This window comes from Artemia franciscana, chromosome 8 (genome assembly GCF_032884065.1).
Source record: "Artemia franciscana chromosome 8, ASM3288406v1, whole genome shotgun sequence".
Taxonomy (NCBI): Eukaryota; Metazoa; Arthropoda; class Branchiopoda; order Anostraca; family Artemiidae; genus Artemia; species Artemia franciscana.
In genome coordinates, this window is record NC_088870.1 from 28,997,336 (window position 1) to 29,011,077 (window position 13,742).

Below are 13,742 nucleotides of genomic sequence, written 5' to 3' on the forward strand. Positions count from 1 at the left end.
GGGACAGAGGGATCTCAATGAAGACAAAATAATTTGTTGTACTGATTTGTGACGCCCAAGGTAGACCCATGTATGCTTTGTCTCTAGTCGGCTTGTAACTTACTTACATATTCACGGAACAAATCAAACCTAAGAGGAGAAAAGGTTTTGTGAAAATTGGGTTGTTTCGATTCGAGATTCCCTAAATAGCTCAAATCTTCTTTTTTCCCAATCGAGAGGACATCGTCATTGTAAGCAGAACCAAGGGGACTTTAATGACAATAACAAGTCATGGAAAGCAAACAAGTCACTGTATAGCTTTGCAGCAAGGAAGTTCCTCTTTGTTTTTTCGTTGATTCTCTTGAAAATTTCAGGATAACAGGGCAAAATGTTTATTAAGGTGAAGATTAAGGAAATAAATCTGCCCCCCCCCTCTCAAACGCCGTAAAAGGCTTTACAAAGTCGCTTGTAATTTCAATGAAAACATTATAAATTTTTAACGATGTGATTATTAGTAGCCAATACATCAACAACAAATGCTGATACATTAATAGCATCAACAACAAATGCTGTTACATCAATAGCATCGAAGTTACAGAAAAGAAAAAATATTTCTCAGAATACCGAAATTTGTGACTTTCGATCTAAATTACTATTTTAAACGGATATTTTTTTTGTCAATAACATTCCTTTTGATTCTAGTTCATCCAAACATGTAGCAAGTCGATGCCTAAATAAAAATCAGTTTTTTTTTCAATGTTGTCACGACTAAATATAAATTGTTTAAATATATGCCTGATCTTCAGTATAGCACAAATGACACTCTAGACGGTTTGGGGGGGGGGGGGGTCTTTGAAGTATTTCCTGTTAGTTTTGCGTTTGGCTTCATTATTCGCTCTGATTTCTGTTCATTTTAGGATTCATCTATTTCTACATAGCAGTATCTACCAGCTTTGTGTTTGATGAGATTATTAATATTAATTTCTCTTCAGTTTTCGTTTCATTTGTCTATTGAGAATAATTTTCGTTTGTTTTACGTTTCAATTATTAAAAAGCTTTATTTCTACTTGTTTCGGGACTTGTATATGGCTGTTCACGTTTCTACGAAAAATTCGTGCTTTGGAAAAAAAAATACGGCATGAGAGAAAGATATACTACCTTAACGCCAGGGCAAGTTCTGTATTTTCCATAAGTGATGAATATGCAACATCTAATGGAGTTGAGCCTCTGAGAGATGGTCGACTGAGAAGAATATTCGAATTTTCCAGAAGGAATGCTAAGTTGTCAAACATCGCCTTTTGATTTTGTCTCGAAGTTCGACAGAAGTAGCATAGAAAACGGCAGCACGCTACAACCATTTCATGGGAAGTATCCTGTAATATCATAACCAAGAAAAAAAAAAGTGCAAAACCACATGGATAAAATGACAACTTGGATAGAGTTAAAGTCAGATTGAGATAAAATCGTATTTCTACAAATCTAATTAATAGATCTAAGAAATAAATATCTTCAAGTACGTTTTTCTCTTTTTTTTAAAATTTAGTCATTATTATTAAAATGGAGAACAGACCCTCCTCCCTACTAAGTTTATTATATAAGCCCCTAAATAGGACAAAATATCTGACAATAAAATATATGCACAAGGCTCCAAATCTATAATATCTAATAAGAAAATTATTTTAAGCATTTGGATTAATTTTTAGATTAAAAAGATTTAGATAAAAAAAGATTAAAAAGAAACAATCTCGATAGCTAGGACTTTGAACTCTGCCCTTAAATTAAAAGAAAAATACCATGGAGCATGTAATTTTTCTCGTGATTTTTGACAATTCCACTTCCTTTTTACAACCCTACAGTCCCCCTTCTCCTCTTTTAACTCAACGAAAAATTTTTTACAAACACTAGACACATTTTAATATATAAGCTATCATGAAAAGTATAATATCTAAGCCAAAACGAAGGATCATCTTTAAAATCTTATAGATCACCCGCCAAACTAAGCTAATGAATATAATTTTTATTGCTAAATGTTATCTTTAATATTTGTCTATAAATATTTAAAAAGCGTTGAAAAAGCTTACTTTTTCCGTTGGCGCTGCTGGCGTAGATTCCATATCCCCAATGGCTCCCTGAGATTGCGGGACTTGTACATCACTCTGAGCCTGCGCTCTTCTTCCCAAAGTGTTCATCATAATAGCCATTACATTTTCGTTCATTCTTAGATTTCTAATTAAATCTGGATGTTGAAAAAACACATGATTGTTAACCATGTTCCTAGAAAAAGTGTGTTTGATCATATAGAGTCAGAGTTTTACAGCATATGAATGAAAGAAAAACCTCTGACTCGGCGATTTTGGTTGCAGTAATTAAAATAGGCTATGTGACTTTTTTTCCGGTTGAGATTTATACACCCCCATTGATTAGGCTGGGTAAATACCCCCCTATTTTCCGAGGGTTTCTCAAGAATTATTTTATTGATAAGACACTCCAACTTATTTTCAAATGTCACTTCATCTTTTTCAATTGAAAGGATACTTATCTTTTAACACCAAAATTGCCTTCTTTGGCGTTAAATGCAATTAAGCATGTCCGTTGTTATAAGAAAAGAAAAAGACAATAAAAACTGATCACTTTGGCAACCAAGCATCACAGTAGTTGAATTTCTCCTTCTAATACTACTACAAGTTCAAGCATATCATCTTAGAACAAAATTTTTTGGTAATTCCGCCTCAGAATAATCATTCATTATTGAACTTAATAGATGCCTTGATTTCCGTCTATTTTTCAAAAGTAAAATTATTGCAGTTATTGTGTATAAATATACTATATTCAAGAATTTTCAGTACTATAGTTTTGTACAAAATAGCGTTCATAGCGTCGAAAGCTACTACAGCTATATGAAAAAGAAAGAACACAAGAAAATCTTTCAACTATTCAAATAAAACTAATAGGGCTAAACATTATAAAGCTTACCAGAGAAGTACTCTAACCAATTCTTCTTCTTCTTGAGACATTTGCACGGGTAGAAGTCCTCTGACCCGACTTAACCCTTCCCAAAGAAGTTGAACATCTTTTTTTGTCTGAGAATTGATGACGTAAGTGCTCAAAAGGGCTCTCATTACTTCTCCTACACCATCGTACTGACGAAGGAGCAGTCTAAAAAAAAGTATTAACCTTAAAGTGTTGGGATTCTCTGAAATTCCTTGACCATAAAAAGGCTTTGCAAAGTTTTTCATAAATGTAATGTCATTTTTCTGTCTCCGTTACTTTCCCTTGCTATTTTTTATTGTATATCCTTGACAAGTATATACACATTGAATGTCTCCATTTAGTACTGTTTCAAAATATCTAAAATTTAATAAGCTTCAATCTACCTATCGAAAGTCAAAGCTGTAAAATTTCAAGGTAGGGGGATACGTTATTCGACCTTAACAAAAATTGCACCATCAAATTCTGAGTGACTAACTCCAAAAATCCAAAATTTCAAATTTTTGGCCTCACAAGTAAGTGCTTATTAGTTTATATGTTATATAGTTTATATGCTACTTGTTGTTATTTCTTTTTCACCTGAGGTACTCGTATCGAATCAGCGGTCGTAGAATCCCAGGAAAGGTTTTTAAACATAAATCTTAAACTGCAGTGTCCTTTTAAGCAGCCAAAAATTATCCCAAACAACTAACACTGCCCTTTCCGCAGTTTTCTACCTCTAAGCCCCTCAAAGGCAAACTCGGTATCAACTCAACATTTCAAGGCAAGCATTAATTAGAAAAGTCGAAATATATTTTCAACGGTAGTACAAGCAAGGCACTTCTACGCCATGGGAGAGACTAAAGTTATGAAGAGCTGCTTATTCTATATAGAAGGATTCATGAATAAATCTTTAAGAGAAAGGTAGACTTGTTATAGATTGTTGAGCCTATGGTCTTACAGATATTTGGTCTTGGCCATTTTAGTTTGTCCCAAAGACATTCCATAGAAACTACACCGTGCGGAAATGATTAATTTCAGAGTCAATATTATAGTAAATGTTCATCCTCTTCTTTTAGTGTGCAGGGTCAAGAAAGTGTTACTGCAAAAAGCATACCAGGTCAACTTAGTCCATATTTCCTTTTTTTTTAAGGACATGTAAAGCACTATGTTTTCATACTGAAAATTGTCTTAAGGATTTTTCTATAGACAAGGTAAGAGCATTGGCAACACAAAAGGTATTCTCTAGGACATCCGAGAGGAGTCCTGGCTACCTAAGGGGAGAAAGGTCATCGGGCCAACCTCACAGAAGTTTTCCGTATCCCTCCCGTGCGCTGCCTCAAGGCAGTATTCTTACTATTAATTGATCATAAAGCAGCTGCTCTATTTAAATAGCTTGCTGAACTTCAAGTCAAAAATTTTGTAGGACCTGTAAAATTAAATGGTTTCAAAAAAAAAGAGAGAAAAGGGGATCACGACAGAGATATCTTAATACTTATGGTATTAAACGACCAGTAAATCTTCAATAGTAACCAACATCATAAGACATGAATGTTAGAAAACAGCATATATATATATATATATATATATATATATATATATATATATATATATATATATATATATATATATATATATATATATATATATATATATATATTGTATGGATGGTTGTATGGATGAGTAGGGTTAAGGCCTCATTTAAGTACTGGTCTATATTAATCACTAATTTAGGAAAATAGTTTTCCCTTTCTCCTTCTATCTCTCTCTTTTTTTTTTTTTTTTTTTTTTTTTTTTTTTTTTTTTAATGTGTTTGTTCTGTTGCATTGATGATTTCTCTTTTCGTTATATATATATACATACATATATATATATATATATATATATATATATATATATATATATATATATATATATATATATATATATATATATATATATATATATATATATATATATATATATATATATATATATATATATATATATACCATGTCATCTAATTTATTACCTGATAATTCCCCAATTAAACTTAAAACGAAAAATCCAAAATATCAACCAAAAATAAATAAATAAAGAAAAACATAATATTAACCTAGTTACTGAAAATATCTCACTAAATAGATTGACAGTTTAATATATACTGACAGCCATTCCTAAAAGTCTAGGGAACTGTGTATTTTTTTTTCTAATGTTATAAAAGAGAAAACTTCTAAAATTCATTTTGTTTTCAGTGTAGGGCAAATGTATTCATGCTCTTTACAAGGCGTCAACTCTACTCCTACATGCTGTAGTTTCTGCTCGTTCTGTGTTTAACTTGATTATCCATTGTAATTGCTCTTCTTTTGCTGTTTCTCTTATTTTTTGATAGTGATTGATGTTTTATTTTACATTTGAACATTTGATTTCTGCCGGTCCTAGGCTTAATATTGCTCTTCCTTTTCTTTTCAGAACTTCATTTGCTTAAAAAAAATCAATTAGTTTCTGTTCATTTTTAACTGATGTAATTTTTTTATTGGTTAGTAAAAGCGTCATTCGTCAAACTTTTTTTCGGTTTTTTCCTTCAGAATTAAGATTGGTTTGCAATTTGAGAGGTGAACAAAATTTTATTACAAATCTAGATAAAAGTTGTACTATAGAACAATGTATGGATAGTTACGTCGAATATTATTCAAATAAATGGATTGAAAATTTTCATAGTCTTTGGGACTCTATAGGGTTGAAGCTTTTCCACCATGATCATGTTACAACCCTGAATGCGGACAAATGTTAATCAAAAATCCCCTTCAACAGACCTTAAAAGTTAAAACTTAATTTTCATAGTCATTTCTGAGATATTGCAGATAAACCCTTTTGAAAAACTTGAACCCACAAACTATTTTTTATTTTATTTAGTATAAAATCACTCTCAATATGCTATGAAAGTCTTGACTTAATACCTTTAGCAATTCCTGGTATATTGCAGGTGCGTTTCAGTGACCAGCTGGATGCACATGGTGCCTTTTGATTCAGCTCAACACCCCCTGAAAGTTTCAACCTAACACCCTTAGGCACTCTTAAGATATTACAGTTGTAATATTTATTTCGTATAGCTCCTTTTAATAATTAAATAAAAAAAACAATTTTTTTTTAACTGAAAGTATGGAGCGACATTAAAACTTAAAACGAACAGAAATTACCTCGTATATGAAAGGGGCTGCTTCCTCATCAACGCCCCGCTCTTTACGCTAAAGTTTGACTCTTTCTCTCAACTCTACTTTTTAAAACAGTAAAAAAACAGTTAGAAACTTTCAAAAAATCTGTCCTCGGTGGTGAATTCGCGTCAACAGGAGTCGACCTCCTGCACAAGCTAGCCCATGCCTATTACCGTCCTATATTAATACCCGTAGATATTAAACACAATCACAATGGGGAGGTAGTTCATAACAAACATAATCGCAAGGAGTAGGTTAATTAGTCACGAAAAGCTTACCAAAATAAACAAAATACAGTGCAATTCTGTGTCGTTCATAATTTTACAGTTTTAATGAGAAGAAAAAAATATTACATCTTTATTTATAATTAAAGTGTAGATAATTCTCGCTAATTTTCACAAAATAGCTCGATTCAGCTTTCGAAAAAACAAAACTACGTGCGAACTTTTAGTGAAAAGATCGATAGTATAGTTCTTATTTTTCTTTTTGACAGGGAAGTAAAGAGCGACGGTAAAAGCTAAGAAGAACAGGTACTCCCTTTTTGTGATTGAGTCAATATTAACGTAAACAATAAAGTTAGTAAATTGACAATAATACAATTGGGCAAGTCAGTAGGCTTGGGAGTTCGGTTCCCAAAATCTTAAAATCTTAAGATTTTTATAATTTTCTCAACAGTGCCCAAAAACGTCCATATAAATCACTTGTTCCTGTTTTGTTTACCCCCCCCTCCCTATAAAAATGAAAGTAATGTGGAAGCAGCTGCATGTATTTAACCAAAGTACAAAATTACATAAACTAGAAATAAGAAAAAAATTGAATGAAAATATGTTACAAATTTGGGGAAGTTGCCTCAGTTTTAGGAGAACATAAGCAAAGCTAGCCTTTTTGCAAGGACTGTTGTGCGCTCCAACTGAAACAGAAAATTAGCTTTTACAAGGAATCATACATTTTTCAAAGCACCCATACCTGAACATTTCACGAACAAGTTGTCTGGATTCCATTTCTGATTCCTCTGCCCAACGCACAATTGTTGCGATCAACACTTTCCTGAATTTTTCTGAAAATGAATGCAAAAAGCTACATTTGAAAAATGGAATTTCAATTTCATGTAACAGGTTTGTAAAGGTAGTGGTTTCATTTTTGACATTATGAATTTAATGCAAAAAAGGGAATTTTGTTCTGTCTACAAACACGCAAGAAAACCAAATCTCAAGACATGTCTGTAAAGTTAAAAGATATAAGAACAAGAGCTAAGAGCTCATATGGCACTTGTGACGAGGCGAGAAGAGCTAAGAGCCAAGAGATCATATGGTATGAGCTCTAACAAAATTCTATGAATCAATAGATTGATTTAAAAAGGAAAATAAGAGGCTTAATGCCGGTCAAGATTTAAAATAAGAGCTCTGAGTCACAAAGTCCTTCTTAATATCAAAATTCATTAAGATCCGATCACCCACTCGTAAGTTATAAATACCTATTTTTTCTAATTTTCCCTCTCCCTTTTGCCCCCCAGATGGTCGAATCTGGGAAAACGACTTTATCAAGTCAAATTGTGCAGCTCCCTGACACGCCAACCAATTTTCATCGCCCTATCACGTCCAGAAGCACCGAACTCGCCAAATCACTGAACCCCCCCCCCCAACTCCCCCAAAGAGAGCGAATCCAGTACGATTCTGTCAATCACGTATCAAGGACATATGTTTATTCTATCCACCAAGCTTCATCCCGATTCCTACACTCCAAGTGTTTTTCCAAGATTTCCCCCTCCAAATCCCCACAATGTCAAAAGATCTGGTCGGGATTTGAAATAAGAGCTCTGAGACATGAATTCCTTCTAAAAATCAAATTTCATTACGATCCGATCATCTATTCGTAAGATATAAATACTCCAATTTTCATGTTTTCCAAGAATTCCGGTTCCCCCCTCCAACTCCCCCGAATGTCACAGGATCTGGTCGGAATTTGAAATTAGAACTTTAAAGCACAAGATCCTTCTAAATATCAAATTTCATGAAGATCCGACCACTCCTTCGTAAGTTAAAAATACGTCATTTTTCTTATTTTTCAGAATTACCCCCCCCCCCCAATAGAGCGGATCCGTTCCAATTATGTAAATCACGTATGCAAGACTTCTGCTTATTTTTCCAACCAAGTTTCATCCCAATCCCTCCAATCTAAGCGTTTCCCATCATTTTACGTTTCCCCACCCCAAACTTCCCCCAATGTCACCAGATCCGGTCAGGATTTAAATTAAGAGCTTTGAGACACGATATCCTTCTAAAAATCAAATTTCATGGAGATCCAATCACCCGTTCGTAAGTTAATAATACCTCATTTTTTCTAATTTTTCAGAATTAACCCCCCCCCCCCCCCCCAACTACCCCAAAGAGAGCGGATCCGTTCTGGTTATGTCAATCATGTATCTAGGACTCGTGTTTTTTTTTCCACCAAGTTTAATCCCGATCCCTCCACTCTAAGTGTTTTCCAATTTTTAGGTTTCTCCCTCCCAACTCCCCCCCCCCAATGTCACCAAATCCGGTCGGGTTTAAAATAAGAGCTCTGAGCCACGATATCCTTCTAAATATCAAATTTAATTGAGATCCGATCACCCGTTCGTAAGTTGAAAATACCTCATTTTTTTTATTTTTCAGAAATACCCCCCCCCCCAACTACCCAAAAGAGAGCGGATCCGTTCCGTTTATGTCAATCATCTATCTAGGACTTGTGTTTATTTTTCCCACCATGTTTCATCCCGATCCCTCCACTCTAAGTGTTTTCCAAGTTTTAGGTTTCCCCCTCCCAACTCCCCGCCCCCATCACCAGATTCGGTCGGGATTTAAAATAAGAGCTCTAAGACACGATATCCTTCTAAACATCAAATTTCATTGAGATCCGATAACCCGTTCGTAAGTTGAAAATACCTAATTTTTCTAATTTTTAAGAATTACTCCCCCCCCAGCTACCCTAAAGAGAGCAAATCAGTTCCGATTATGTCAATCATGTATCTGGGACTTGCGCTTATTTTTCTCATCAAGTTTCATCCCGATCCCTCCACTATAAGTGTTTTCCAAGATTTTAGGTTTCCCCCCTCCAACTCCCCCCAATGTCATCAAACCCAGTCGGGATTTAAAATAAGAGCTCTGAGACACAATATCATTCCAAACATCAAATTTCATTAAGATCCAATCACCCGCTCATAAGTTAAAAATACTTCATTTTTTCTATTTTTTCCGAATTAACCGGCCTCCACTCCCCCCCCCCCCCAGATGGTCAAATCGGGAAAACGACTATTTCTAATTTAATCTGTTCCGGTCCCTGATACGCTTGCCAAATTTCATCGTCCTAGCTTACCTGGAAGTGCCTAACGTAGAAAAACCGGGACTTTAGGTTTTCCCCCTCCAACTCCCCCCAATGTCATCAGATCCGGTCGGGATTTAAAATAAGAGCTCTGAGACACAATATCATTCCAAACATTAAATTTCATTAAGATCCAATCAACCGCTGATAAGTTAAAAATACTTCATTTTTTCTATTTTTTGCGAATTAACCGGGCCCCCACTCCCCCCCCCCAGATGGTCAAATCGGGAAAACGACTATTTCTATTTTAATCTGGTCCGGTCCCTGATACGCTTGCCAAAGTTCATCGTCCTAGCTTACCTGGAAGTGCCTAACGTAGAAAAACCGGGACTTTAGATTTTCCCCCTCCAACTCCCCCCAATGTCATCAGATCCGGTCGGGATTTAAAATAAGAGCTCTGAGACACAATATCATTCCAAACATTAAATTTCATTAAGATCCAATCACCCGCTGATAAGTTAAAAATACTTCATTTTTTCTATTTTTTGCGAATTAACCGGGCCCCCACTCCCCCCCAGATGGTCAAATCGGGAAAACGATTTCTAATTTAATCTGGTCTGGTCCCTGATACGCTTGCCAAATTTCATCGTCCTAGCTTACCTGGAAGTGCCTAAAGTAGCAAAACCGGGACCGACAGACAGACCGACAGACCGACAGACAGACCGACAGACCGACAGAATTGGCGACTGCTATATGTCACTTGGTTAATAACAAGTGCCATAAAAAAACAAGAAAGAAAGACGTAAGAAAAAAGGGTCTAATTATATTGAAATGTCTTACCAATAGAAAAATTGGGCTGGACGAGATAAGGGCTTATGGGCTAACACTTGTTTACAGATTGTGTAGTACATAAACTGGCGAAAGAGGCACAATATAAAAAATAGCATACACGTGACTACGTGGTCCCAACAGTCAGAATTTCCCTGTTCTCTATTTGTCTTCATCCTGCACAGAATAAGTGTAGAGACGGAGTAAAGAAGAGACAAAAAACAAAGATGAAAAGAGCAAAATAGTAAGCATACAGGAAAAGAGCAAAACAGTAAGGGAATCACAAAAGATACAAAAAATTACAGTGAAAGAAATTTTAGAAATAGAAATGTATTTTTCTATTAAGTGTACATAGGCAATATAAATAAGGCAATAGTGTACATAGCGAATGAGCTATGAAGTATAAGTGTATATGGTATTCTACTTTTCTTTCTTTTTAATAGAAAATAAAAAAGAGCTCTCGTTTTAAAAACATCTTATAAGCTGCATCAAACAGTTCGTGGTGAAGAGCTGCAAGTAAGGAGTGACCCGATTCAATAGTAACAGAAACTCTAAAACATGGAATTTTGATACCAATAGATGCATCAAAAGAAACGGATTTTATAATTTTCTTCAAGTTTAGTCCTTCCAATCAAAAGTTACGAGCCTGAGAAAATTTTCCTTATTTTTGAAAAAAGGAGAAAACACCCCTTCAGCGTATCAGAGAACCCTACTGTAGAGGTTTCAAGCTCCTATTTGCACAGTGTGGAATGATATATTTTTTTGTCAGAAGAACGATCATGGATACATGTTTTTTTCCCAGGAGTGATCGTATCGACTCATTGGTCCAAGAATTTCGTGAGATGGCTCATTCAAACGGAAATTAAAAGTTCTAATGCCCTTTTTAAGTAACCAACAACATTGGAGGGCAACTAGGCCCCATCCCACGCTCATTTTTTCCCGAATTTTTTTCCCTATGTCCCCAGATCCAATATAAATTGAAAATGGAGCATCTGAGAACAAGATCTTTCTATATATCAAGTTTCATTAAAATCTGATCACCCATTCTTAAGATAAAGATACCTCAACTTTCACATTTTCCAAGATTTCCGGTTTCCGAAGAGCTTTGAAGCACAAGACCCTTCTAGATATCAAATTTCAATTAAGATCCGATCACGCGTTCGTAATACCTCATTTTTTCTATCTTTTCCGAATTACCCCTCCCCCCCCCAAAGAGAACCAATCCAGTATAGTTATTTCAATCACGTGTCTTATTCTTCCCACCAAGTATCATCATGATCTCTCCACTCTAAGCGTTTCCCAAGATGTCCGGTTTCTTCCTCCAACCCCCCCCCCCCCCCAATATCACCAGATCCGGTCAGGATTTAAAATAAGAGCTCTGAGACACGAGGTCCTTCCAAAAATCAAATTTCATTAGGATCCAATCACTCATTCGTAAGTTAAAAATATCTCATTTTTCTAATTTTTCCGAATTACCGTATTAGGTCCCCCTCAACTCCCCAAAGAGAGCGGATCCGATTCTATTATGCCAATCACGTATCTAGGACCTGTGCTTTTTTTTCCAACCAAGTTTCATCCCGATCTCTCCACTTTAAGCGTTTTCAAGATTTCCAGTCCCCCCAACTCTCCCGAATGACACTGGATCCCGTCAGGCTTTAAAATAAGACGTCTGAGTTACGAGGTCCTTCTAAATATTGAATTTCAGTAAGATCCAATCACTCGTTCGTAAGTTAAAAACACCTAATTTTTTCTAATTACCCCCCTCCCCCTTTCCCAACTCCACCAAAGAGAGCGGATTCATTCCAGTTATGTCAATCACGTATCTAGGACTTGTGCTTATTTTCCCCACCAAGTTTCATCCCGATCCCTCCACTCTAAGCGTTTTCCAAGATTTCAACTCCTCCAACTCCCCCCAATGTCACCAGATCCGGTCGGAATTTAAAATAAGAGATCCGATCACCCGTTCATAAGTTAAAAATACCCCATTTTTTCTAATTTTCCGAATGAACCGTCCCCTCACCCCCCCCCCCCAGATGGTCGAATCGGGAAAACGACTATTTCTAATTTAATCTGATCTGGTCCCTGATATGCCTGCCATATTTCATCGTCCTAGCTTATCTGGAAGTGCCAAAACTAGCGAAACCGGGACCGACAGACCGACCGACAGAAATTACAATCGCTATATGTCACTTAGTAAATACCAAGTGCCATAAAACGATCAGAAATTAAATTAAAAAACAAGTTTTTTCAACTTAAAGTAAGGAGTAACATCAAAACTTAAAACGAACAGAAATAATTTCGTATATGGAGAGTTCGTCCCCTCGTCAATACCTCACTGTTTACGCTAAAATATTTTTAGTAATTTCAAAGAGCTATTTATTCGAATTAAACGGTCTTTGTGATTCAGGGGTCATTCTTGAAGAATGGGAGCGTATTTTTTGCGTAAAGAGTGAGGTATTGACGAGGGGGCGAACCCCTCTTATTACGTATATGAGGAAGTTCACCACCTCCTCAATACTTACGCTAATACTTACGTCTATTACATACAATACAATACTACAATACTTACGTCTATACTTTACGCTAAGGTTTGAACTTTGTAAAATAAAGGCCTTGTTTGTGTTATTTTCCTGCCATTCTTAGCATTTAATTTTACCTTCATCAGCTTCACAACTATGTTTTTTATGTGATAATAAACAGAACATATTGTATGTCTTCGGCTTTTGGTTGTTATTAAATAAAAAAACGGAAAAAAATCGGAAAAGTTTTTTCCGACTGAAAGTAAGGAGTAAAATCAAAAATTAATACAAACATAAATCATCACGTATATCTTTTATGCGTAAGATCTTTTCTTTCATTCATTTCAGTCAAAACCGGTATAAATTCAAAAAAGTTCACAATTAAATTAAAAAAAACAGGTTTTTTTTATAAACTGAAAGTAGGGAGCGACATTAAAATTTAAAACGAACAGAAATTATTCAAAATATGAAAGGGACTCCCCCCTCCTCAAAGTCTTTTACTTTTTTATAAAGTAGAGTTGTCAGAAGGAGTCAAACTTTAGCGTGAAGAACGGGGCATTGAAGAGGGGATGGCCCATTTCATATACGGAATAATTTCTGTTCGTTTTATGTTTTAATGTCGCTCTTTACTTTCAGTTGGAAAAATACGGTTGTTTTTCTTTAATTTTTTTTGTTTTTCTTTAATTAATATTCTTATAGAACCGTTGAATTGTGTATGTATATCATGTATAGTTACAAATTCAGAACTGAATTCAGGAATTCTAAAATTTCTTTTGGTTATTGAGACTATGAGAAATAAAGGAGTAAAATCAGCTATTATGTTTTTCCAATCTTGCATAATTATGATAAACAACTTAAGTACAAACTTTATAAATCCCAATTAATCAATTTAGATCAGTTTTAGGTGTTTACCCCCCCCCCCCTTCCGTCGTTTATCCATCCGGAAAATACGCCCCGA

The 13,742-nt window shown here is 35.2% G+C and overlaps 1 protein-coding gene across 1 annotated transcript in view; it reads right to left on the reverse strand.

The window, feature by feature from the left end:
* LOC136030251 (ryanodine receptor-like) overlaps positions 1–13,742 on the reverse strand; it is a gene marked incomplete in the record, with an annotated part of 328,739 nt that overhangs the window by 157,538 nt on the left and 157,459 nt on the right. Inside the window, 4 exon segments of the mRNA XM_065709092.1 lie at positions 1,138–1,352; positions 2,061–2,253; positions 2,953–3,135; positions 7,107–7,197. Coding sequence (XP_065565164.1) covers positions 1,138–1,352; positions 2,061–2,253; positions 2,953–3,135; positions 7,107–7,197 — 682 coding nt within the window.